Source organism: Hibiscus syriacus, unplaced genomic scaffold (assembly GCF_006381635.1).
Source record: "Hibiscus syriacus cultivar Baekdansim isolate YM2019G1 unplaced genomic scaffold, ASM638163v2 tig00110325_pilon, whole genome shotgun sequence".
Taxonomy (NCBI): Eukaryota; Viridiplantae; Streptophyta; class Magnoliopsida; order Malvales; family Malvaceae; genus Hibiscus; species Hibiscus syriacus.
In genome coordinates this window covers 537,320-563,307 of record NW_024062683.1, presented here as the reverse complement: position 1 = coordinate 563,307, position 25,988 = coordinate 537,320, and the positions used below count along the sequence as shown (strand labels likewise).

At 32.4% G+C, this 25,988-nt stretch overlaps 2 protein-coding genes and 1 long non-coding RNA gene across 3 annotated transcripts; 2 read left to right on the top strand and 1 right to left on the bottom strand.

The window, feature by feature from the left end:
• Window positions 1–12,433, top strand: LOC120117952 (protein MADS AFFECTING FLOWERING 5-like). The gene is made up of 8 exons (XM_039138104.1): window positions 1–243; window positions 9,063–9,129; window positions 9,413–9,450; window positions 9,652–9,751; window positions 10,823–10,864; window positions 11,863–11,904; window positions 11,987–12,113; window positions 12,274–12,433. The coding sequence occupies exons 1-7, from the start codon at window positions 59–61 to the stop codon at window positions 12,107–12,109; spliced, it is 597 nt and encodes a 198-aa protein (XP_038994035.1). The 5' UTR covers window positions 1–58; the 3' UTR covers window positions 12,110–12,113; window positions 12,274–12,433.
• Window positions 12,434–15,973: 3,540 nt separating this feature from the next.
• LOC120118017 lies at window positions 15,974–19,908 on the top strand. Its single transcript, XR_005515710.1, has 3 exons — window positions 15,974–16,351; window positions 16,439–17,373; window positions 19,795–19,908. It is a non-coding gene; the product is annotated as an uncharacterized LOC120118017 (long non-coding RNA).
• Window positions 19,909–20,591: 683 nt separating this feature from the next.
• LOC120118016 (nuclear transport factor 2B-like) lies at window positions 20,592–22,285 on the bottom strand. Its single transcript, XM_039138164.1, has 2 exons — window positions 21,939–22,285; window positions 20,592–20,763 (listed from the first exon to the last, which is right to left on the bottom strand). The coding sequence occupies exons 1-2, from the start codon at window positions 22,230–22,232 to the stop codon at window positions 20,689–20,691; spliced, it is 369 nt and encodes a 122-aa protein (XP_038994095.1). The 5' UTR covers window positions 22,233–22,285; the 3' UTR covers window positions 20,592–20,688.
• Between the last annotated feature and the right edge of the window lie 3,703 nt (window positions 22,286–25,988).

Sequence of the window (25,988 nt, the reverse complement as noted above, 5' to 3'; positions counted from 1 at the left end):
AAGACGATAAAATAGAGAAAAGGAGTAGAATAGAAATAAGGGCAAAGATCATACGAAAATGGGGAGGAGGAAGCTGGAAATAAAGCGAATCGAAGATAAGAACAGCCGGCAAGTCACTTTTTCAAAACGCCGTTCCGGCTTGTTCAAGAAGGCTCGTGAACTCTCCGTTCTTTGCGACGTCGAGATCGCTCTCGTCATCTTCTCCAGTCGCGGCAGGCTTTACGAGTTCTCCGGAGGCAAGAGGTACCACTTCGTTTTTGTCACTCTAAATTCTCTCAGGTTTTTGTTATGCAATTTGAATTTTTTTCCAAGTAGGTCAACAAAAAGTCAATCGATAATTCAAACAGTTTTACTTGTACGTGTTTCTTTCTTTTTGTTTGTTTGTTTAAGTTTTCGAGTTTTTATTTATTTCTTTCAATTTCTGTGCACTTTCATGGTATTTTTTCCGTATAATTGTTTCTCCTCTATTAATGCCGTATGATCAGTAGGATTCTTGAGCTCCAATGATTTAGGAATTTGTGCTTTTCCATTATTTTATGTAGAAGGCTAAAGATACGTGTTCGTCTCTTCGAAACCCCGATGATTTAGCTCGTATGAGATATGTTCGTTCCTTTGTCCGGCATAGTATCTCTAAAAATGCGATTTGAACTTAGAATTTGAATTAGGAGTTTTCTGTTATTAGTTTATTTGGAATGTTTGCTTTCTGAGTAAAGAAGCTATCTCTGCTGCTTCATGACATTCTAAGCTTGTATTAGCAATCTATCCACACTATCTCATTCACGCTTGCTGCACTTCTTTCCTGACTGGTATATTGGTATCTATCTAGGGACACACACATATTATGCTAGTGGAGTGAATTCATAAAATTTTTAAGGAAGACAAATATTTTGTTAATAAAACTTTACATTGCTGTGAAATATATATATAAATTTAAAATTTTCAGAGACGATCACGGTCGATCATCCTTCAATCGGTTCATCACTGTACGTGTCTGCACTTTCTCTTTTTCGTCCTTTAACCTTATCTCCATCGTCTTGGGAAGCAACCTTGTCTATAGGTAGTTTTGTTTTGTTTTTCGTGGAAGGAATAAAAAAGGATTTTTGTCCGTTGCCTATCCCCTTCAGAGCAGATCTTAAAGTTGACTTTGACAGAGTGAATCGTTAATCTTGAGAGACGTTAATTGGCAAGTGAAAGGATTAATTTGGTGTGGGGGTAACTAGATAGAGGGAGGCTAGTGGAGAACTTGGATCAAGGCAAGAAAATGACTACAAATTTAATGGCAGATTTTGCATTATGATATGGATGTGAAGAAATTGATTAATTTGTAGTAGTTCAAGTTGAGGACCTTTTCTTTAATCTCGTTATACCTACTATTATGTGCCTCCGATATTTGAGGCCCCTAGCCTTTTAGACATCCGACACTATAAGTCTCTCATTCAAGTGCATCACTCATCAAGTCTCAATAATCCGCAAATACGATATGTTTACAATAATATATTTAAACCCTCAAAACCACCCAATAACCTACCTATAAAAATTGTTCACATTTGAAATCTCAAAATCACTTTTCCAATTAAAACATTGTCCATAACATGATAAAACATTTGAAATACAAATACAGAGCTCTGACACATATATGTTCAACAAAATAACTAAATAGTCAAAACATATTCAGCCTCAAAAATAACACATAACTAAGTTCACATAGATACATATGTCATATACAAGAAATCAATAATGTACTATAAATACATGCATTAGAATTCCTTTACGACATTGCTACCTTGATCAATTGTCTACTATATTAGAAAATGATAAATAATCTAATAATGAGTTACACAAGTCTAATAATAAACAACTATTTCAAGTAGTTCATACAATTATAAATATAAGCGAGTAAATAAACATGCATTTAATGCATGAAAGAATTAATCATGTACGCATGAAAGCCTTGTTCCTAAATAAATAGTACTCGAATTAAGTCACCTCTTTTCTCGATGAGGAGGTCTAAACCTTGCTTTTTCACCTTTAACGATCAACCTTATCGGTCTTTAACAAGTATACCTTAAGCGCAAATGCCACACAACCTGTATAGTTAGCTTAGTGCCATTTATGATCGTATATTGATTAATTCCACTCATGTCGTATAATATTAAATAATGTCATTTAAACCGTATAGTTATTCAATCAATCGCATTTGTGATTCAATGACACGCTCGTACGAGCTTAACTATTGGTTGATAATTAGTGCCTGATCTGATTCTCATTCAAGTGCATTTCTCATCAAGTCTCATTCTCTATTCATTAGGTCTTAACATTATCCCCAACCAATTCAAGGATCATGTAATCTAAATGGCCATTCAACTCAGTAGGTATCAATACTCCCCTAATAGTTTTAATACTTATCCTTATAGTATTGGTATCCTATAGATGTATTAATATTAAAAATAGATTCGAAGTCTGTTCAGTATCAATATCATCCCACTGGTACTCAGCCTCATGATACCAATATTCTATGGAAGTATCGATACCATGAAATAACTCGATGTACGGTATTGATACCCTCCCATAGGTATCAATTCTCAATTTGATGGTATTAATACCATAGGGAGGTACCAATACTAAAAAATAGTACGATGTTTGTTTGCTATCGATATCCAACTCTCGATATTGGTACCATATGAACGATATTGATACCCCACATCCAAAATACTCAGATTTTTTTATGATATTTAAATGGTATTGATACTACAAGAATAATATCAATATCAAAGTGCAGAAAATATCTTTTTAAGCCCGAGAAGGCTCCCTAGCTTATCTCTAAGCATCCCTTTTTGACCCCAAAACTATTCCTAAGGCCACTAATACCATCCGTGCATCGATTAACATCAATAACAAGCTTTTCTAACGACAATTTTATATCAAAATCATCAATTCATGCATTGTCATATCACACATCAACAAACATATTTAACTTACAAGATTATATATTTATGACTCATATTACCTCTGCTAGGAATAAAATTGTATAACATTGCACAAAAACTCCCAAAAAAGGCACCTTGATCACCTTTTCAAGCTTTCTCTGTACCTCTAGTCTTGGAAGACTCACACACTTCTTTCACTAACCATTTAACAATCGAATAAGCATATAAGACAACAAAAAATAATGAATGGAAGATGGGATGTAACTTGATATTCTCAAATCCTCCAAAAATCCTCTCAAATGGATAAACCTTTTAGAGACCCTAATGTCCCATGACACATATCTTAGAAGATTTAGATCTTGTTTTGAAGCTTGAGACGTGAAGAGAGATTCTTACCTCAAAGTTCACTCCAACACAACTTAAATTTAAAGAAGGGAAATGAAAGGAGATGGGAGAAGAAATAAGTAAAGAAGATCTAAAGGATGAAAGCACTTAAGCCCCTTTTTGTATCCCCTATCATGGCTAGCCTCCAAATTTTATCTTTGTCAGGGGTAATTACACTTTTAGTTCTCACAATTTCTCCTTTATTCAAGATTGGACCTTTGAGCTAATCCATTGGACCCAATTCTTTACCAATTGAGTTCGAACATTAATCTACAAGCCCAATAACACTTAAACTCACTATTTACCAACTCGGGTCAATTTTAAATGTTAAAATTTTCGGGTTGTTACACAAGTTGTTAGATATATTATTACATATTTATAATTGTGATATTTAATAAAATATAAAACCTAGTATGTCAAATAGAGTTTACAAGTCAATATATAAAATAGGATTAAGATATTGTACAATGGCAGTTCGATGCTCAAACTCCAAAAATATTGTTGCCTTGAATTAAGCATAAAATTTAACAATATATACACAAAAATAATTTTGAACTATAAACTTCATACAACTCAGTGGTACACAATTAGTCTACTATATCACATATAGTAGATAAATTTAAGTAGACTATTCATTACTTGAAAAATAAACGATTGATAAATATATCATTTTTTTTATAGAAAGAGACCTCATTAAAATCCTCCTTCAATCCCTCCATGTTATGAGAGTAACATGAAGGAACAACGAAGGAGGAAAGGAGAGCCAAGAAAACTTTTATTCACAAGAACCAGATTACAAGATTGAACAAACTCCTACACTTCCAACAGAAGAACATAAAACTTAACACAAAACATCCAACAAACAGGGAGGTACAATTCCTGTTAAACAACACAACAATAACCAAAATCACCCTATCCCATCTTTAGCAAGTTTATCAGCTTCCCAGTTTGCCGCCCTTGAAATATGCCTAAAAATAATATCCTTTCCAATCAAAAGCGAAACTATATCCTTCACCAAGGATAGATGCAAAGGAGGGCTTAAACCCGGATTCTGGATCCACTTCAGAGCGTTAGATGAGTCTGATTCCAAGATAACTCTCTGATTTGCGACAAAATCCAATTCCTCCATAAGACAAATCCCTCTTTTGATAGCCAACAGCTCTGCCAAGATAGGAGGACCACCCCCTACTGCTTCAGAAAACCACTGAAGTAATAGACCTCTGCTATCTCGAAACAGACCACCAATACCTCCTTTTTCCCAACCCGAAACCATCGCTCCATCAACATTTAACTTTAGAAACCCCTCCGGTGGAGGAACCCAGCAAGCAGGTTGAGAGCAATCCTTTCCTGATCTACCAATCGAATCAGCAATTTTCAAATCACCTACTAGAGAATCTAGAGGAATACCCACATCCTTGAAACGAGCACTAAACCAGGAAGCCACTCTAAATCTAACAATGAAAGATAATCTGACCAAATCCAGCTTTCCTTTCTGAAAGATAATCTCATTTCTACACTTCCATACTGACCACATCACTGCCCTAGGAATGAATTTCCAAATCAAAGAGTTAGTCATAAAATCATCCCACAAAATTAGAAATTCCATGGTACACTTTGGAGTCACCAATGACACATTCCACATTTTCAAGAAGGAGGACCACATACCCCACACAACCCTGCAATGCAGAAACAGATGGGAAACTGATTCCACCTCCCTACCACACAAAACACAACGTTGGTCAACAATCTCTGCAACACCTCTCTTTGCTAACTCCTCTTTAATTGGTACTCTATGTTGCACTAGTTGCCAAACAAACAATTCCACCCTTGGAGGAGCTAAACCAGATTGATAAATATATCATGAAATAAATATTCTAACATATCATCACTGAGAAAAAATCCGTGTAATAATTCCGTTCAATATTCTTACTTTGCATCATATTTATACCATAGATTTTTTTTTCTCGGCAAGATGAAATTTATTAATTAAACAAACTTACGTTAAGAGTTTCATTAAAAACCTCCCTACACCTAGTTGGAGGAAAAGAGTACTCTTAACAAGGTATAAAGTTACAGCTCCAACATTGAAAATTTAAATAATACATTTCGCTAAAATCACATATAATATCATCATTAAACTTATATATAATATGAGTGACGGATTCAGAAATTTAAAAATGGGAGTTCAAAAATTTTATACTCTTTTTTTCACAAAATATTTGTGCAAATTTTCATATTTTTTTCTCATTCCCTGAATTCATTGAACTAAATTTAATGACTTACCTAAAATAATAGATATACACTTGAAATCATCACCCTTAAGATCACGTAATATTAATATTAGACCACCAAATAAAAGATCATCAATAAAGTTATTTAATGTGTCGTTACTAAGATCACACGATATTATATTGCAAATAAGACCTTTGAAATCACCCACATTTAAAAAAACGTCAAACAATTTAAGATTTTATTGCATCTTAAAATTTGATCACTTAAAACATTCATCTAGTGAATATTCATAGATATCAATATTTTTTTTAAAGCTTGTATTCTTAATCACATTTTTTAACTCAACATCTTGAATGTGTTAAATAATGTCAATTTAATAATTTTCTTTTAAAATAAAGTCAATATATCAATAATCTAAAATTGGTATTGATAGTATACATTGATATTGATACCAGAATAAGATATCAATACAAAATCTAGTTTTTATATTTTCAAAAATAAAATTCTCAAGCCTAAATATCATATTTAGACTCGCATCGATTCCTTGAGGTCGGTGTATTTCATGTAAAGTATTAGTACTCATTCTAAATTCAAAAGACCTAAAATTTTCTTCATAATTCATCGAGTAACGATATATAAGCCGAAAAATTCAAAATTTTCCCTACGAACATACACAAATTTCTCCAAATTAAACTTATAATTATGCATATTCATCTCTCAAGTTTAGCAACAAGCACCCTCAAATTAGTCCTCAATCACCTTATAATTCATTTCCTTGTTTCCTTGAAGATTCTTCAACCTCTGTAATTAATATTCAACAATGAAAATGAATTTTCAATCACACAAGAAATTAAAAAAAAATGAAATTTACAAAAACAAAAAAGAAAAAAATGACATGATTCCCCTCATAAACTCTCCTGAAACCTCTTTCTAAGTTTTACACTTCAAAATAATGAACTATTTTTGAAGCTAACTTAACAATGATGATTATTACCAAAGAATGTCTTGAATAATTGATTTGAAGGAGAGAGACTACAGATAGCTCCTAAAATGACCAAGCTTTCAGCTGGAAAGAAAATAAATAAATAAAAAGAATAAAAGAAAAGATAAATCGGTATAACAAAATGAGTTAAGCCTTTAGCTTTTAATCCTTCTAAGAAATATATTATTACTAATTGAAAACTCCATAATTTTTGTGCTTTAATTCTATATATGACTTATGTATATCTAAAATTGTCTTCAACATCCTGAATCAACCTAACCTTTTCTTCAATTTGATAAATCACTTTTAAGCCAATCAGTCTACTCTCATTGAGTATCATCCAACATAAAAGTTCGACATGGACCATATAATACTTTGAGAAACCATTTTAATGCTGGATTAAAAACTATTATTGTAGATAAATTCAAATATAAATGATTCGTTTTAAGTTGTTTATAATTTGAAAATAAAAAGTTGTGCTGAATTGTAAACATATACCTAAAGCTTCTTCAGACTTTTTCTCAAAACCGTAGGATGTATTTTTCATCTCTATTGGAAATGATCGAAGTATGTATATCATGTAATCGTACTATCTCATATATATACAATGTAGTCATGCAATTCATATAAACTGACAAACATGTGATTTCTATATATCATGTAATCGTATTATCTCATCTATATACAATTTAATAATGCAATTCATATAAACTAACAAAAATGTGATTTCTTCAATCCATCCGTTATTATTTAAACAATTTCATGTCTCTGTTGTGTCATTTATAGAACTATTATGAAGTTCATAATTATTTTTTCATTGAAAAATCTTAATCGACTCGAACAACTTTAAAAGAATTTGGTGTTTAATCTTAACAATGATGCCTTACCTCTTTTGACTTGATCTTGTTTGGTTGACAACTTATAATCCAAAATTTAATATCTTTTTAAAGTTCATATTAGAACGAGTTCTACAAACAACCCACATTTTCTATCATACTTAATCGCACGAATATTATCCTCAAAATTTGGATTAAAACATCTGTCACCACATTTACTTTACATATGCGATAATAGATAACGTAATTGTAATCCTTTAGTAGCTCAATCCATTTTATTATTTTAAAATCAGTTCTTTGTAAATAATCAAATACTTAAACCTTCTATGATTGATAGATAGTATTTCTTTCTATAAAGGTTGTGTTCTCCAATCTTTAAAACAAAGATTACTCTGATCGACTCTAATTCATGAATTGGATAATTCAATTTATATGATTAACTAACTGTTTTATATATAAACAATTACTTTTACTTGCATTAAAAAATAAGTTAGACATCATATAATCTTTTTTAATTTCAATTAAGTTAGAACTGATGCTTCAATTAAAATTAATTTAAGATGCTTGAAATTGTATTCATATTTTTTATTTTAAATGAACGTCATACCTTTTTACAATAACTTAGTTGTGGATAAAAAGTAATAATAATCAAAAATAAATTATAACTAATAATCAAGCACTCCACATATGTGTCAGACAAAACAACGATAATAATCAACGAACCATAATTATGCTTTTGTTATAAGCCTCAGGAGGGACAAATTAATTCAAACATTTCGTGTCACAATGTTATCTTACACACTCTTTAAAACTCAAGTTGGTTCTTCAATATAAACACCTTCCACGCTTGGTATCATACCAATGTGGGATATAAGCTTTTTATATTTCCCAACATAATTTACAAGTAACTTATTTTGAGCATTAATTTCTCATTCTTTACTTAACTATTTTAAGTATATAATATGGTAGTGTAAAGGTCTCATAAAATAAAATATAAAATCAAAATTTTATGACTCGAATCTCCATTTTTGTCCATTGAAACCATACCTCAAACTTTCTAAAATTCCATTTTTTTTCCCAACAATAAGCACTCTACCAATATACCGTTCTCGGATAATTTCACTACATATATATAAATGAATGTACCGTGCCTTAAAATATGATTGAAAGATCCAATAAAACCAATATGCTTTCTCAAGTCATAACAATATGGTATCTAGTTCACACTCAAGTCTCGAGTCTAACAGTAAAATCATAATGCCCTTAAAACTATCCTTCAATACTAAAACCTCTCAGAGTTTGACCCATTCCTTATTAATATGTTACTGCTAATAGTAGCAACCTCGTAGAAAACTAATAGCTAAACCGTAGCAAAATTTTGCTTCTTTTGGATGAAGGAAATTCTTATAGAAAGTCATTAAACTATTCTGATCATCTGTTTAATGCAACTAGTACAAGAACTCATATAGAAAGTCATTTTGCTAGTAGTGTCCCATGTGTGAATATTCCCTTGCATACATGGAATGAATGTTGGACTCCTTATAATGTTGCTTCACACAACTCATGTAGTTGAATCTTCTATAACATTTTTCCAGGACATTATGTACTGCAACTTTTCCATGGAAACTTGGTTCATGAAATACTAAATACTTCTGTTCTTCTCTTTCTTATAATGACTAATGCAATAAACATTTTTGCCAGTTTGGTCAAGATTCTTGAACGCTACTATGGACAAGAATCTGAGGCTTCAAAAGATGATACTGAAGCAGTAAGTAATCCTTCTCCCTTCTACAACGATCTTAATGTTGTTCTCCTTGGAAGACCTAGGTTCGAGCTACTGCGTCTGTAAAGTATATGTGAGTTGTCAATAGACTAAGAAAATTCTAAACATATATTACCTTGTAATCACCCCAGTCTATAAACAAAGAACTTCATGAAATGATTTAACAATTAATCAAATGAACTGCGTATGCTTTTAACATGGTGTTGCTATCACCACTTCATATTTCTCCTCCATATTTGCTAACTAGCCATCAATTATTTTTCCACAGGTCCTTTCACTTACAGAGCTACTTCATATGGTTCAAAGGTGACTTTCTGATTCTTTTTTCCAAGGGAAGATGAAAGGGGGAAAGGATGGGTTTCTTAATCCAATGGTTTAAGATTCATAGCAAAATGTACTATTTTGTAGTTCGACCGTTATATTAAACCTTTTTTCTTTCCCATACCTAAATGGCAGTGTAGTAGAAGTTATATATGACTAGTTTGACATAGTAGTATCTGTTGCCAGTCGAGTAGAAGAACCAAGTATTGAGCAGCTGAGCTTGATGGACCTTGAAAAACTAGAGATGCAACTTGCTGCAGCACTTTACAGAACAAGAGCTAGAAAGGTTAGTATCCCACGTTGAGGAAAATATGACATATCATGATAGATATCTTGTGTAAACTACTTAATTTTGTTCTAGAAATCAAATTTCACCTCTGATACTTGCATTGACTCTGAATTTATAACCAACTTTTCATAAGATATACTACCAAGAAAATGTCCTAACATTTGAATAAATAGTCACTTTGAGATCTATTCTTTTTCTTTTTTTTCTTTTTGGAACATTTAGCCCCTGACATTTCATTTTGGGACAAAAAGGCATTTCCATGTAGGGAAATCTTTAGTCTAAAAGCGATCAAAGCTCCAAAATAGGGGTCTTTTTATCTTAAAATGAAATGTTGGGACCAGAATACTAAAAAAAACTTGGGCCAAGATGATTATTTAGTCAAATGTAGGGATCTTTTGTCCTAAAATAAAACGTTGGGCCAAAATACTCCCTAGAAAAAAAAAAGAACATAGACTAAAATTATTATTTAAACAGACGTTAGAGGTATATATTTTGTTAACCTTACATCTTTTTCATAAAAACAGTAGTTTGACGCAAGTCTTGCTCCAGATATGAATGAAGTCTTTTACCACTTCTTACCATGGTTCTCTTTCACTATTATGATCTCACAAACCAAATCCAAATCCTAAAAATTAGCAAATTGGCATGTTTAGAGAATCTTAAAGGTGATTGCCAACCAGGAAATTCACTTGGTCACCTTAAGTCACTATGGTTTCTTTTACATGTTAGGCTTACTTCTGAATAAGAGACGGAATGGATAAATCTGAAAAGTGATTACTTAAGATCTACACATCATTGATTTCAAGTGACTTTATCTACTAATTTATGTGAAATCTTTAGTTACTGATTTTATTAGATAAAAATGCTTCCATGCATCAGCCGATGCAGCTTGTTTTTAGGGTGTGCTTCCGAATTCTTTTTAGTTAATTATTTATTTTGCTGATTATATTTATTCTAAAATTTTATTCGTGTCGATCCGTATAAAAGTTTTATATTATTAATATATATAAATGTTTCTGTAATAGTGTTCATTCATATTCTTATATAAACAAGCTTTTATGCATGCAGACACAGCTGGTGCTGGAGACCATTTTGACCCGCCAAGAAAAGGTAAGCAACCATTGTGACTATAGTGAGAATTTAGCTATGGATCTATTGGCTTTACCTGCACTGTGTGAAGAACATACCTGTTGGGTTTTATAAGGTTTTTGAGAAGTAAGGGATGTTTTAACTGAAGTAAATAGCTGTTTAGGATCAGCATGTTAGAAATTTTTTGAACCATGTAGGACCGTTTATTCCCCTTTTATCACTTTTCTTAGAAAACATAGAGGAACGTAGGTGAATTAAAGGCGAGGAAGAAGATAATAGACCCTGAACCAGAGAAAAATTGAAGCACACACTTAATAGCAAGACAGCATAGCTAGAGGGTAAATAAAAAGTGTTCAATAAACTATTCGTGAACCGTTTATATAAGATTTGTTTATATTTGCTAAATAACGAGTATGAACAAAAATTTTATGTTCAATTAATAAACTAACGAACACGAACAATTACGTGTTCGGTTCTTTTATGTTCAGGAACAAACTTGTTTGAAAGTTCGTTTATTGATTTGTTTATAAGCTCATTTACCGGATTTTTCTTTTCGTTTTACCTTTTTTATATTTTAAATATTGGTAAAGATATGAATTAAATTGTGCATAGAATGAATTGCAAGTTTAATCTATGAAGTTTAAAGAGTTAAAGGACTAGTGATGTAATTTTGTCATTTTTCTTTGATTTACAAATAAAATGATGAAAAAAGGGTTGGTTGTCGAGAGGACTCGAATCATATAAACGAATATATTCGTAAATATTAAATGAATATGTTAGTAAACGTTAAACGAATATATTAATAAATATATAAACAAATATGTTCACGATCACGAACATTAAACGAATAACATGAATGCAACCTTATCGTTAAAACTCTTTACGTTTGCACCCCTGAGCATAAGACACTTTTGGTCATTTAACAGTCATATTTGTTGCAAGTGTGTTGGTATCATAAACTAAAACCATTTTCCTTGTATTTGGTTTACTCTAATCCGTGGCAATCCTGTGGTGCGCAGGAAAAGTTGTTGAAAGCAGAAAATGATGTATTAGAGAGGGAGGTAAAGTAGAAGATATGTAAAGCTAATCTGCAGGCATGGTCCAACTCAATAATAGTTTAAGTTATTGTGATGTAACATACAGATTGCAGCAATGGAGAAGAATGAAGATTACGGGAGTGAAATGGGGACAGGGTTGATGAGCAACACAGAAAACTTGGGTCATCATCATCTTCCCCACATGCAAACCCTTATGCTGCTTCCGTAATAAGGTTAGTTACTCGTGTCCCCTTTTGAACAGCGGCCACCGAACCAAAAGCTGTCCAAACCGGTTGTAATAAAGCATCTCAATTCAGTAGTGCAGCTAAAGCCTAAACCTTTGTTATCAGCTTGGCTCCATTCTGTCTCTAATGAATAACTTTGTGTTGGCAGATGGACGGGTCAAACAAAATGCGGTGGCACCGATTGCCGATGCGAAATTATTGAATAAACATGGTTAGTGTTATTTATTGTCGTCGTCTCGTTTTTCAATGTCCTTCGTTTGTGGTTACGTCGGGGCATACTAAAAGTATTAAATTATAACCGTAACGTAGTGTAATAGTCATATCATAACATTCTTTAAGAATATTATGATATCTTAAATCGTTATTTTTTTTAAAAATAAATTATATCGTAATGTTTGTAATATTCACGATCGACAACTGTAACTGCAATGATAACAACAACCATAATTTAATACTATCTCTACAATGGAACACGTAGTCTACTAGACTTTACTGCAATCGATCAATTCATCCCTTTTCTTGCAACATATATTAATAGGTAGACTTTACTGCAATCGATCAATTCATCCCTTTTCTTGTAACATATATTAATAGGTTTTGCGGGTTTCCTTCTGTGGTGGTTTTAGCCATTAGGGATAGATCCGAGCGCAATGAAAGGCTACCACCGGCAATCACCTACTCATGCAATTCTTTTTAAATTTTAATTCTAAAAATATAAATTACTAATTATATAATGAAAATATGATCATATATAGCAAAAGACAGCTGGTTCACAATTATTTTTATTATAATTTAAACTTGGGCTATTTGAGATAATTGTTAGTGCTTAATAATATAAGAGTATTAAGTTAAAAATTTAAATCAACAATAATTTAACAAGATAATCACATAAATAATAAACTAAATTGACGTCAATTATAGAGATAATATTAGATTTAATCTTAAAAAATACTACAAGAACAGAAAAAATCAATTATTTTTATTTAAAAATAAAAAAATATTAGATGTTTATTATTTAAATAAATATCGTCTTTCTTTTACTTTTTGGTATAATTAAATATTTAATAATTTTAAAATTATATATATTGAATAGTGAATTTATACTTATAATTTAAATATTATTTGATTAAAATGATTATTCAAAAATTAAGTGTTAAAACTTTAAGTATAATGCATAAATTAAATAATTTAAGTGATTAAGAAATTATTATTATTTCTCGAGGTTCTGAGTTCTAGTAATACATATTTGGGTATGAGAGTTTAATATTAAATAGGTGATCATTTTGTATTTTTTAATGATCGAATAATTCAATAAAACAACACTCTTTAATTAAGAAACTATTTTATAACTTTTAATAATTAGATTCATAAAACAACACTCTATTATTTGTTACGCGATGCCCCCTCTCAGCCTCGGAAGGAAAATTCTGGTAATATTTTCAAATTAGTTCTTCTTAAAATGGCATTTAAATTCTAAAAAAGTACATGGATTTATGTTATGTTGTTGTTTTTTGCATTTAATTTTATTCTCTGATTGTCTGGCTTGTAAACTATTCTAATTTTGCAAATTAAATTTCTTAATACTTCTTACAGAGCAGGAATCAAATTCCTAGAATTTGCAAATTACATGAAGAAAACTATGAAATATAAAATAATTCTCCTGCATTTTGTATTTCAAATGTTTAGAATGATCTCAATTATGTTGTTCATAAAGACCAGAAACTGGTAATTTGTCCAGTCTTTATTTGACTTCTTCCGTTATTCTTCAATTCTAACTACATGAAACCTTTTTATCCCATCAAATTGTGAGTATCTTTTTCTTACAATGGTACTAGGAAACTTCGTTTCGAGTGAAAAATATGTTCAAGAATGAGCTAAACAGGTTGTTGACAAGTTTTTTCCCCCTATACTGAGTGCATCATCTTTGTAGTTGCTTTTTGAACTCATTGACAATATGGGTATCGCAAGTTCGGCGTATGACAAAAACCGGTAGTGTGTGGCATAAGTCGATAGCTAGTGATGGATCGTCTAAACTGTTGTTGGTTGATCAATTTTGGCAAAACTTTTAAACAAACGGGTTGAATTTGACTGTGTTGTGAGCTTTGTATTAATTCTAGATGAACCAAACTTGAGGTCGAGTAATACGACATTCTTGAAGGTTTTATAGTAGGTTCAAGATTTCACATTGTTGCCCCCTTCCTTTTGCAGCAAACTAGCTTAATTGGCTGTGTTGTATCTGCCATCTTTTTTTATCAGTTATACCTTGCATGGTACCATGCAAGAGATTTCTAATGCTTGTGAGGATACTTTTTTTGTTGTTGCTTCTTGCTTCCGTGAAAGAAACACTGGTAGTTCATCGTTGAACAAACTAGCATTTCGGGGAGTTTCCCGATTTTCTTTAATCCGATTGAGTATATTTTCTGATGGATACTTATCCAAAATGATTTGACTTTGCAGAGTGGAAGCTCACGTAAAGAGAAAAAGTGGGTTTGGAAAGTGGGAGATTCGGGCAACGCTCAACTTCTTGGGAGTGGTACTGTAAATTGCTTACATATACAAGGAAGATAGCAGGTTTCTTCGAGTACTAATGCAGGAAAACACGGATTGATGCTGCCTTCTAATGTTACTGATCATATGGATATGGAATCCTTGGTGCTGTTGAGGTAGTTGCTGGTGGAAGAATTCAGTTGATGAATGAGTTTCTCATTTGCCAGAAGAAATGGGATGATTGTTTCCCATTCTATTCGCTTCTGTTTCTTCCTTGTGAGCTGTTTGGATATTATTAATCCAAAATCTAAATATGGTGAGAGATAATGAGAAAAATGGAAACTTGATTTTGGATTTTGAATGGAATCTTACAGTCTTTCAGACGACATTAAGTATTGTTGAAAGGTTTTTTTTTGGTTAAAATGACGAAATAAATTACCTAATTACAATCTAGAAACTGAAAACTTAGATTATGTTTAATTCAATTATATAAGAATAATATGACTACAATATAAAAGTTAAAAATAATTAAATTAGAAAATAAAAATCTTATTTTTTTTGAATAGTCTGAGTGATTAAAGTTTAAAATTTTTCTTATTTGTTTGACAATAAATTGTACTTGATATAGAGGATTGAAATAAATGATGATGAAAAATTCTTTAATCTAATAGGTAAGCAATAAAGTGAGACGGTGATCGTGAACCATCTCCGTTTCCCCGTTTCCATCTTTGCTCAGTTCTCACACCCAACACATTTTGAACCAACAATTTATGCATAGCGTAAAAGATTAATAGTACAATTCAATAGATTTAACAGTTTAAATTGAAATTTAAAAATATTAAAATATAAAAGATCGTACTAGAGTTTTACAGATTAAAATTACAATATAAAGATTAATAAAAGCTTAACTATGATGTATTAATTTGTAATTTCAGAAATTTAAAAGAGTGAAGGAAATTTTTTTAATGTATCCAACTGTTGCACGTAACTGCAGGCTTAATCAGGTTTATGGACTGGAAAAGAAGTTCAAAAAATGGTTCTGTAACACACCGATCTATGAGGAATTTTTTTTAAAAGATTAAGGATTTAAGTGTAATTTTGTCCATTCATTAGTTTTAGTTAATTATAGCATTCACATGGTTTGTTTTGGTTGATGTGAACTGATTCTCTCATATATATATATATATATATATATATATATATATATAATATGTATAAATGAAGTATAATTTCAACTCCCCAAATAATAAATCTTATCTGATGGTACCATAGTGGCCTAGGGGGTCCTGCAAATGTCTGCAATCTTCTTCGTTATCTCATAAAATAGTAGTACTAATCTTTTATATTATAGAGCATTCATAAACAACCAAAGCCACATACATCCCTTGCTCGATAGCCTCACCATCGTGAGTAGCTTGCTTGCTTTTTGATGGCAGCAAATCAGCTACCAGAACCGTCATGGGAGGAACTGCTCGGTAGAAAAAAAAATTTGGACTCGCTTCTCGATCCTCTTGACCTCTCACTTCGCAAACTCATTCTCCGCTGCGGTGACTTCTGCCAGGCAACATATGACGCCAAGCTTGAGCCTGTCGAACCCCTTTTGCGAGTCGATGAAAATACCAACAACCAAAAAGAAAGCAATCCCTCGTAAAACTGCTGGTCAATCATGGGAGGATCTAACACTTGCGGAATGGCCTGAAAATGACTTTCGTCTATTTTGTGGTGATATGGGTAATGGGGTGAACGATGATGTGCTTTCAAAAGCATTTTCACGATTTCATTCGTTTAACATGGCAAGAATTTTTAGTATGAAACGCACTGGATAGCTGTATGTTTGTGTTTAAGGAACCATTTATGAATGCTACGACTGCAGCTGGAAACGATGATAGCACAACGTAGACAGGGAAAGAAGAAATAGGTTGATCCTATATCAAGAACGGGGTATCAGAAAGGGAAGCTATGGAGGGTCTTTAGCCAACGTCGATCTGTCGTAGCTAAGTCCGCAGCCCCTAGGAGCTTCTTATATCCAGAACCGGTCAAAGGGTCCAAGCGATGATCACCAATGTTTGATTTCGGTTGGTGAAGATTCTTGCTACAGAGCACGCTGGTAAGGCTTATTAAGCGTGAAAGAAGGAAGAAAATAAGAAAAGTATGAATGTTAGAGAGAGCACGTGGGTTGTAGCAAAATTTAATAAAGGATGAAGGGTAAATCACAATAGGAGTCATCCAAGTTTGGTGAGAATTCAACCTTGTCTTCTATTTTCTATATAATTATGAATGTTGTCTAATGGTTTGAATAAGATTATTTTGGTCACTTGCCTTGGTAGCTAAGTATTAAATTGACCCTTTGAGTTCTTAATTTTGTCAGTTATGTCCCTCTATTACAGAAAGTATTTTTTATAAAAAAAAAATTATGGCTAGGAAATTTATTTTGGAATTTGAGTTTGATATTTAAAGGTCAAGGTTCTTGAGAAAAAGATTGGAAGCTAGAAATTGAGTTGGTGAGCTTAAATTCAAAAGTTATTGTTTGGGTTTTGTTGACATCTTGAGCCCGATTTCGAAGTTCGTTTTGTCAAATTCGTACCCAATAAGCTGTTTTTTAAGGTTTTAACTTCGGATTTAATATTGGTTTCTCAATTAATTTCATTTTCTGACATAACATCAGTTGCTTTGTATTTGAGGAATCATTGGATGTGGGATTCAAGTTCGAGGGCGATCGAATGGAGTTTAAATGGTCGATCGGTATAGAATTGAAATCGAGGTAATACATTACTACCTCTTTATACTTTATAGAACATGTTGTTAATGGAAAAATGCATGGATGTATATGATTGAACTATTATGCCTGTTTGTTTATGGATGAACTTGAATCGAATACGGTTTAAGCGATAAATTATGAGAATGCTTCAATTAGGTAAAATTACAAAATTACCCTTATGTTGTAATAAGGACAATAATTGACTCTGGAAGTTGGATAAGAATTTTTAAAGACATTAATATGATGAAACTACTGATGCGTACAGAAAATATTGGTTTTGCTTATGAAATCTGGATAACCGATTTCTAAATCCAAGATGGCTTGTACAAGATACTAAAAGTTTGTTAAGGAATAATTTAAAGTTTAGAGATTATCCGAGAAACCGATTAAACCCATAATCTCTAAATTATAAATCCATGTTAAGAGTTTTAATACTAAAATTATTTGGTTAGGAAATTACGAAAATGCCCTTGAGAGGTAAAAATAGTCCGAGTTGACCCTGAATGAGAAATTACTTTGAGGATTCGTACTTAACTCGATAAATTACAGATTTCATTATTAAGATCCTGACTTTGTATAGAAAATTCCTAATAACTTGTTTGTAACATCTGAGAAGGCATTTGCCCCAAAAATCTTCGAGTTATGAATAAATGCCTGAAGAATAATTTATTGAGGGTGATATTTTGTCAAAATAGTTCAAAGGGACTGAAATAAATGATAAGTTTGAATCTAATAATAAGATCGGTCGAAATGAATTATTGTAATACACTAAATCTGTAAAATGTCCAAAATACCCCTGAAATGGAAATGATCAAGAATATCACCAACTCACGAATGATTGAATATCCTCGAACTCTGAAATGAATGAAATAAAACTGAGTACCATAATGACCAAAATACCCTTATGGTATAGACTAAGTAGATGTTTTGGATTAATTAAGGAATCCAAGTAAATATGGGTGTTGTACTACCCTTAAAAGTTATGAAACACAACTTATGTGAGTCGATCAACCTTAATGATATGTCAGTACCTGAACGACATAGATATTACTTGAATGCGTGTTCGTCTACTCAAGTTTGGCTCGATGATAATTTTGGAAGTATTCAGCTCAGCTCAACTCTAGATTACATTCAGTACTAAGAATTTGATATTTGTTCGACAAATCAACCACGAATATCAAATTAAATTGAACAGAAGTACAATATGTATCCGAAATTCAGAAACGTCCGAATTACTCTGGAAAATTCTAGAGTAACCGGAATAGACTTGACTATTAAATGAACTAAGTAACCTCAATGACTGAGGATTAAGTAAGTGATTAGGATAAGTCTGGAAACTCGGATGAACTTACATGATCTATCAACCCTATAGGTTATGAACCACAAATCAAGTACGTCGGCATTTCCTGATATAGTTGAAACATGGAAATGAATTAAAGATCATTAGAATATATGTATGTCTCCTTAAGATCCGTTCAACGATGACTCAGAAGATGATTTATGGACAAGAATTGTTGGTATTAAAGAGTGAATACCTGGAAGGGCAATGAATGGATCGGTCAACATGCATTAGTTCTGAGAGTTGTTCAGCTTGAGTTACTTCAATAATCCGATAGATCGACACAGACTATAAATGTTCGGAACCTTCATTTATTTCTTATCAGCTCAAATCACATTCTGAATAACTGATGATTCCGTCAGTTAATAAACTCTTCCAATAGTGATTTTAACTTCCGACATTTCTATATGTAAACTGAAGATATGTGTTTCTCTACCCGATAAGATTATATAATATCTCTGAATAATATCTGAAAACTTTAGTGTGTTCCCTAATCACATGAATGTTTTATCTGATTTTCAATTTGAATTCTGTTCTGATTTCTGATATGAATTCTGTTCTGATTTCTGATTTAGATTATGTTCTGATATCTGATCTGAATTCTGTTTTGATTTTTGATATCTCCATTTACTGATGGAAAAATGTTTTATTTGGAGGTATTGTTGGAGGAAGCATTTCTGCAAGTTCTTCGGCTTTGTGCTCAGGGTCTTACATGTTGTGTGGGTTGGGTGTATGGTTATGGGGAACCTACACAAACAAATTGTGAAAGGATGGGGGTAGTGTTATGTTTTTAAAAATATATTTTAAAAAGATCCGTATATTTTCAGTTGTTTTACGAGAACACACTAGATAATCTATCATGATTTCTTAAATCTAGTCATCCGAAATATTTTCCTCTGAACTGAAAACTTACTGTCTGATATTACCTAAGATATCAGTGGAACCTCAGCTCAGTCTAAAAATCTGTACATATCAGAACCAATATGAAAATATATGTTTATCTGTATCTGCACGTTCTTTAGCATCATCTGGTAGTTTTGTATTACTGAACTTTCCAAAGCTCACTCTGTTACTTATCTTTTCAGGTTAAAAGAATCGTACCAGTGCATCTATCGACATCAGTAAGAGAGTTCTTCCGGCTTAGATTTCAAATTATAGTACATGTGATTAGGAGACATGTAATAGTATTTTGTTTTACATACGAGTTTTGAAAATCTGTTTTATTTCTACATACTGATAAATCATTTTATGTGTTATATGTTCTTAATAAAAATTTTAAATTTTTCGAGATTTTTACAATGGGTCACTCCGCTGGCCTTAATGTGAATTCCCGGATCGGATCGGATTACCGCATCGGTCTGAGTGGGTTATAGGTTCAGTTTGTGTAGAATGAAATTTTGTATCTTGTTTTTTTATCTCTTCTAATTAGCTTTGGTCTAATGTAAGTTGTTCCACCAATTTCTAGTAATTAAATTCAATGGCTAAAAAAACTAACCAGTCATAATAGCAAAGCTTCCGATACCAACAACAAATCTAACTTTAAACCTGGAGATAAAAGGCATCAAAATGATGTAATAGAACACCCCAAATTTTCAAGCCAAGGACTCCATGACACTGCATAAACAAGGGTCAATCTCTCAAAACAAAACATAATATGCATTCGACTGCAAAAATCTGTGATTTATTGATTGAAAATCTGTTTCAGAAAGCCACGAGCTTTAATTTCAAAAAGACGTCTTTAATCAAACACATCTAATTCATAACACTGCGTCCTGCACCAACTCAACCAATCACGACAGACTTCTCTGAAGAAATATGGAGACTGGAATGAAAACCATAATGGGACACAATACCGACATAATCAAGACTTGAAAAATATTTCCATTTAAAATGACTAAAACTGAAGAGAGAGATAACCGGATTAAATTATAAATCCTTGAGAGATTGTATTTCCATCGCTTGTAGCGATTTGTGTTTCTTCAAGCGTAGTTTAACCTGAATATGTCATTCAACACATAGAAGCTTCCTTGTGGTGTTGGCATCAAATGAAACATCTGGGAGCAGAAAGCAAAGCCAAAATGTCTCGGTTAGTAAAGCTGACAACCAAAAGATGTCACAATATCAGAACCAATTCAATGGTGGATTTGAAATGGCTAAATAATAAAAACGAAAACCGTGAACTTTACAGCTTCATCCAAACGAGTCCTGTACTTTTGTTACACCTAGATAACCCTTAGGAACTCTTACCCAAATAAACCCTCATCTTTAAATTATAAATAAAGAAACCCTTTGCATAGATCACCCGCTCATTTGAATTTAGGCAAAAATTAAAGAATAAGGGCTTACTTAGGTAAAATAAAAGTATAGGGCAATCTTTAAGAAAGGGCTTTTTTCATAGTTTAGCATTTAGGAACTCTATTAATTTTCTAAAAGAAGATAAGAACATGATCTATGAGAAAGCAAGGGATAAACCACAAAGAGGTCAACAATATCCCCAGGTGAGGGGAGATGTCACTGGTTTTTCTTCTATTTAATGCACACGACACAAGATGCTTGATAACCTTTCAGAGTAAGCAATGAGAGCACCCACCATCAATTTATTAAGTGAAAATTGAAATTAAGCAAGCATAGAAAATTAAAATATAAAACCAAAGCTTGCCTAGTATAAAAAAGACAACAGGTACAAAAGATAGCTCTAGATTTCTTTCTATAGTAATCATACAATTATTTATAACTTTGCAACCTAAAGCTAGAAGATGGGAAGATTCAGAGCCCACAGGGTCGAATTAACCGTCATAAATAATGACTATGAACATGTAAATATGCATAGCCAAATAGATCATAGTAAAATAAGATATAGCAAGTTCTTTTGCGAGATATAGCAAAAGGTAATCATGACACAGTTTAATGAAATCAAAAATGTTCAATACATCGATTATTTTATCCTCGTTTCCCTTCTTAACTCAGTTATCAAAATCAATGGAAGACATGCAAATTCAAATCACTATTGATTCATGCAATACAGTTAATTCGATTCATAAGATCCTGAATAATAAATCAAAATCCTATTGATTCAATCCAGAATTAAGCAGATCGATCACTAACAAATCGAATCGCGAAATCATATAATCGATATTACCGATGAAATCAACAGTCAAAAACAGATTAGCCTTAGATCGATAACTGAAGTACACATAAAAACCCTACAAAACGGCAGAAAGAGAACTACCTGGCTGAACTTGAGAGCATGCTGCTCGCCGGCGAGTTGTAGCGTACCAGAGACGAACACGAGCACGCCGCCTGCGCCGGATGGCTGGCAATCGACGGTGGTGATATTGTGCTTGCACTGCTGGAAAGGAAGGCTGGCTAGCTTAGCGACAATGCTTTGAGAGCCTTGGATCTTTTGACCTTCGAAGGTCAACATGGAACCTTCCTGGTAGAGATTGCCTAAACCGGCCCGGTTCGCATCGAATGTCGAGTAGTAGTGATCGACGAACGCCTTCGCTACAGCGTCTGGATCCATCGAAACTTTTTCTTCTTTATCAGGATTTGAGCCGTCGCCTTAAGAAAGCTGTGACGCAGCAGTGAACGGGAAAATGAAGATTTGTGTGGCGATCGAAGGTTATGAATTAATAGGAGGATTGATCTAACGGCTGAAGTCTAATCATGAAAATATAACGACAGGTGGCTGCCAGCGTGTTATTTTATTTTTAAAAAAATTTGGGTTGGTTTATAGTTTATACACCCTCTTTCTTTGCGTTAATCCAAAGCAGCCAACAACCAATTTTTCATCTTTAGATTAATTTGTGGGTAAACTACATAGTAGGTCACTGATGTTTAGATATTTTATTTTAATCATTAAACTTTCAAAAGTAGTGTTTTAGTCATTTATATTATCAATTTGTTATATATTAATTATTGAGTTGTTAACTTTCTTTATATTAATGGTGTGATACGCTAACAAAAATGATTAATCTCCAATTTGACTTTTAAACTTCAGACATATATTAATTCGATCAAGTCCTCTTTCTCTATATATATGATTTCTCTACTACCAATGACCATTTTCTCTTACTGGTTATCATGTCGAATTATTCCTTTTGTTGTCTTCTTCTTATGGATTGGATTATCCTAAAATCATTTGAAAATTTATATAACTAAGATTACATTTTTAATTTTTTTATCAGATATAAATCGTTAATCATTGAATCGACGTCAAAATTGATTATATTCTTTTTCTCATCAAATGTGACTACTCATCATTGATATTCACTATATGATACCTCCAAACTTGAGGTAGGCATAAATTTGCCTTATTCTTTCTTATTTTTCTTTATTGATTTTGACGTTGAATCCATATTTGTTTATTAAATTTATCAAGTTTGAGTTGTATCGTTTTTTATTTGATTTTCTCTTTCACCGTCAAACGACCAACAAATATTCAAACCTCACCCATAGTCACCATCCAACGATAGCTTACCAACATCAATTCCTAATCTCTCTACATTCACCATCATCAACTTTCATCGATTATCATTTGTTCACCCATAATCCAAACACCTCATAAATCCAACATTAATATCCATTATTGGAAACCAAATAACTCTTGTAACATAAAATTCGAGCCTACACAAAAATCAAAAGAGAAAATAGGAAGCAAAAGGGAAAGATAGAGGTTCATCATTGTTATCTCGTCAGAGTTTTGAAGTTTAAGAATTCTGATTATGAATTTGAGTTGTAAGACAACATATGATTTATAGAGAATATCATAATTTGCGTGGAGTCTCATCGAATAGGTAACGATGTTGAATTAAGCATTTTAGTACATAATTAGTTGTTGTTGGCTTATTTTGTTAGAGATTAAATAGTACATTAGAAAGAGGACGATGAAATAAAGGAAAAGGAATACATAGAGAGAGTGGGGGAAAAAAAGAAGAGTGAGCTTTGGTTAAGTAACATCACTAGTAAGAGAAAGTAGTCAGGGTGACATCGACAATAAGTAATGATATTGTGGACTAAAAGAAAGATTAAAAGAGCTCAAGAGTTAATTTGGTATTTTATTTAATGGATTAAATTGATTTTTCTCCAATTTTCATGGGTCAAATTAGAAATTGGTAATTTTTTATATCACATCATCATTGTAACTAAATTGGTCACGCTTCTATTCTCCAAGCCAAATTATGGAGCTTATATGAAGGTCCTAACCTGGCTTGGAATTATGGACATGACAAAATCCAGTGTCAAATAGACAGTGCTGAGGTCTACAATTTGTTCACTTCTGCTGCTCCATCGTCTTCTCCCTTAGCTCTCCTTCACATGATTCTCCAACTCTCTTCTCGGAACTGGTGTATAGATTTCAAGCTAATCAAGTGTGAAGCCAACTCAATAGCCGACTCTCTTGTCAAGACCAAAGTCAAAACAAATGGATCCATCTGCATTTTTCCCGATGTCCCTTTTTACCTTGCAAAATCAGCCTCATCGTGATTTCCATGGACCTCCCTATTTGAGTTCTAATAATATTGTACTGTAATTGGCTTTTGCTTCCTTTCTTATTCCAAAAAAAAAAAGTTGATGGCTTAGTGATTAAAATATAATAAATAAAAAATATAAATGATTGCAATGTTACTTTTTAAAATTTGGTGATAAAAATCAAGAATCCCCCCTTCTATTGCTTGGATAGCAAGAAAATCTTCAATTCTTTGAACTAAGAATTTGTCACCATGTCTTAATTTCTATAACACACAGATGATGCAATTTCTTCCATCCATTTCAAGCATTGCTGTACATACACTTCTGAACTTGTGTTTCCCTGCAAAAACATCAGGCATGGCAATATGTCAATGTACTGGTAAACCAAACATGGTTCAAGAACAACTGTGTTGTTTTTGGAAGCTTGGGAAGAAACTAAATCTTCAGGAGGAAAACCCTTTTGTGGGGAAGTATTAGTAAAAGAAAAGGAAAGTTCGAGATGGGGTTAAAGGAACGTGAAGGAATCGAAATTTATTAAGGTATCCTAAAATAATGCCAGAGTACATGCAGTCCTATTGATGCCACTGGCATGTCATTAGCATATATCTTTCCAGAAATTGTGATATGATGCAATTGGCATGTCATTAGCAGAAATATTTCCAAGAGACAGTGATCGGAATTCCGAGCCGTTGCATATGATATTTTGCTACCTTGGCCCGGACAGGTCTATGATCCATAACTAATGCTACGGGCCTCTGGCTTCTTTCTGCAACAAGGAAACCACTCAAGGTATTCTTTGATGAAGATTCTGTCTCGACTTCCATCGAATCCGTCACCTCTTCCACAAGATGAACTGTAACCAGGACGTGTCCTTTCTCCGTGTACTGCACCAAAGAAGTAAATGATAAGTTCATTTGTACTAAAGCATAATTCGGATAAAACTGAACTGAAGCTGAAATTTTTAGATCCAACCAAGGCTTTCTCAAGCTTTATATGCATTAAAAGGAGAACCAACAACATACTTTAATGGAGTTCTCCGTGAGATTGAAGATGAATTGTCTGAATCTCCCAGGATCACCGGTTAGCATTTCAGAGCACTTGATCAGAAATGTAAACTGCCAGCTGCAAAATAGATTTTCAAATTTTTTTAGGGTAACCTACAAGTTTAGTACCTCAACTATCCTTTTTGTTCCATTTTGGTCACCCAACTATTATTTGTTTTCAAAATCATTCTTAACTTACATTTTGGTTTCATTTTGGTCACATGTCATTAAAAAAATTAACAAAATTGTTGACGTGGCTTTTTTTTAAAAAAAATAATGATGCTGTGGCATTACCCTATTGTGACATGTCAGCATCACCGTTATTTTTTTAACGGTAGGTGACCAAAATGAAAGCAAAATGTAACGTTATGTATGATTTTGAATAAAAAATAGTTGGGTGACCAAAACTGAACAAAATGATAGTTGATGTACTAAACATGTAGTTTACCCAAATTTTTTCAATGCAATTAGTTATCCAACTTTGATATTTATGTGCAATACAGTAATTAACTTTTAATAGTATGATTAAGTACCTATTTTTTTAGTGCACTTATATACTTATTTTTTTGTTTTTTTGGTACAATTAATTATTTAACTTTTATCTTTTGTTACTGATAGATATCTAACAATTATTTAAATTATACATGTTCAATTATGATAGTACTTATAATTTTAAAGTTGTTTAGTTAAGATGATAGTTTGTGTTAGAAATTCAAAAGTTAGTTATTAAAATTTGAAGTATGTACCTGTATAATTATTTTAAAAAA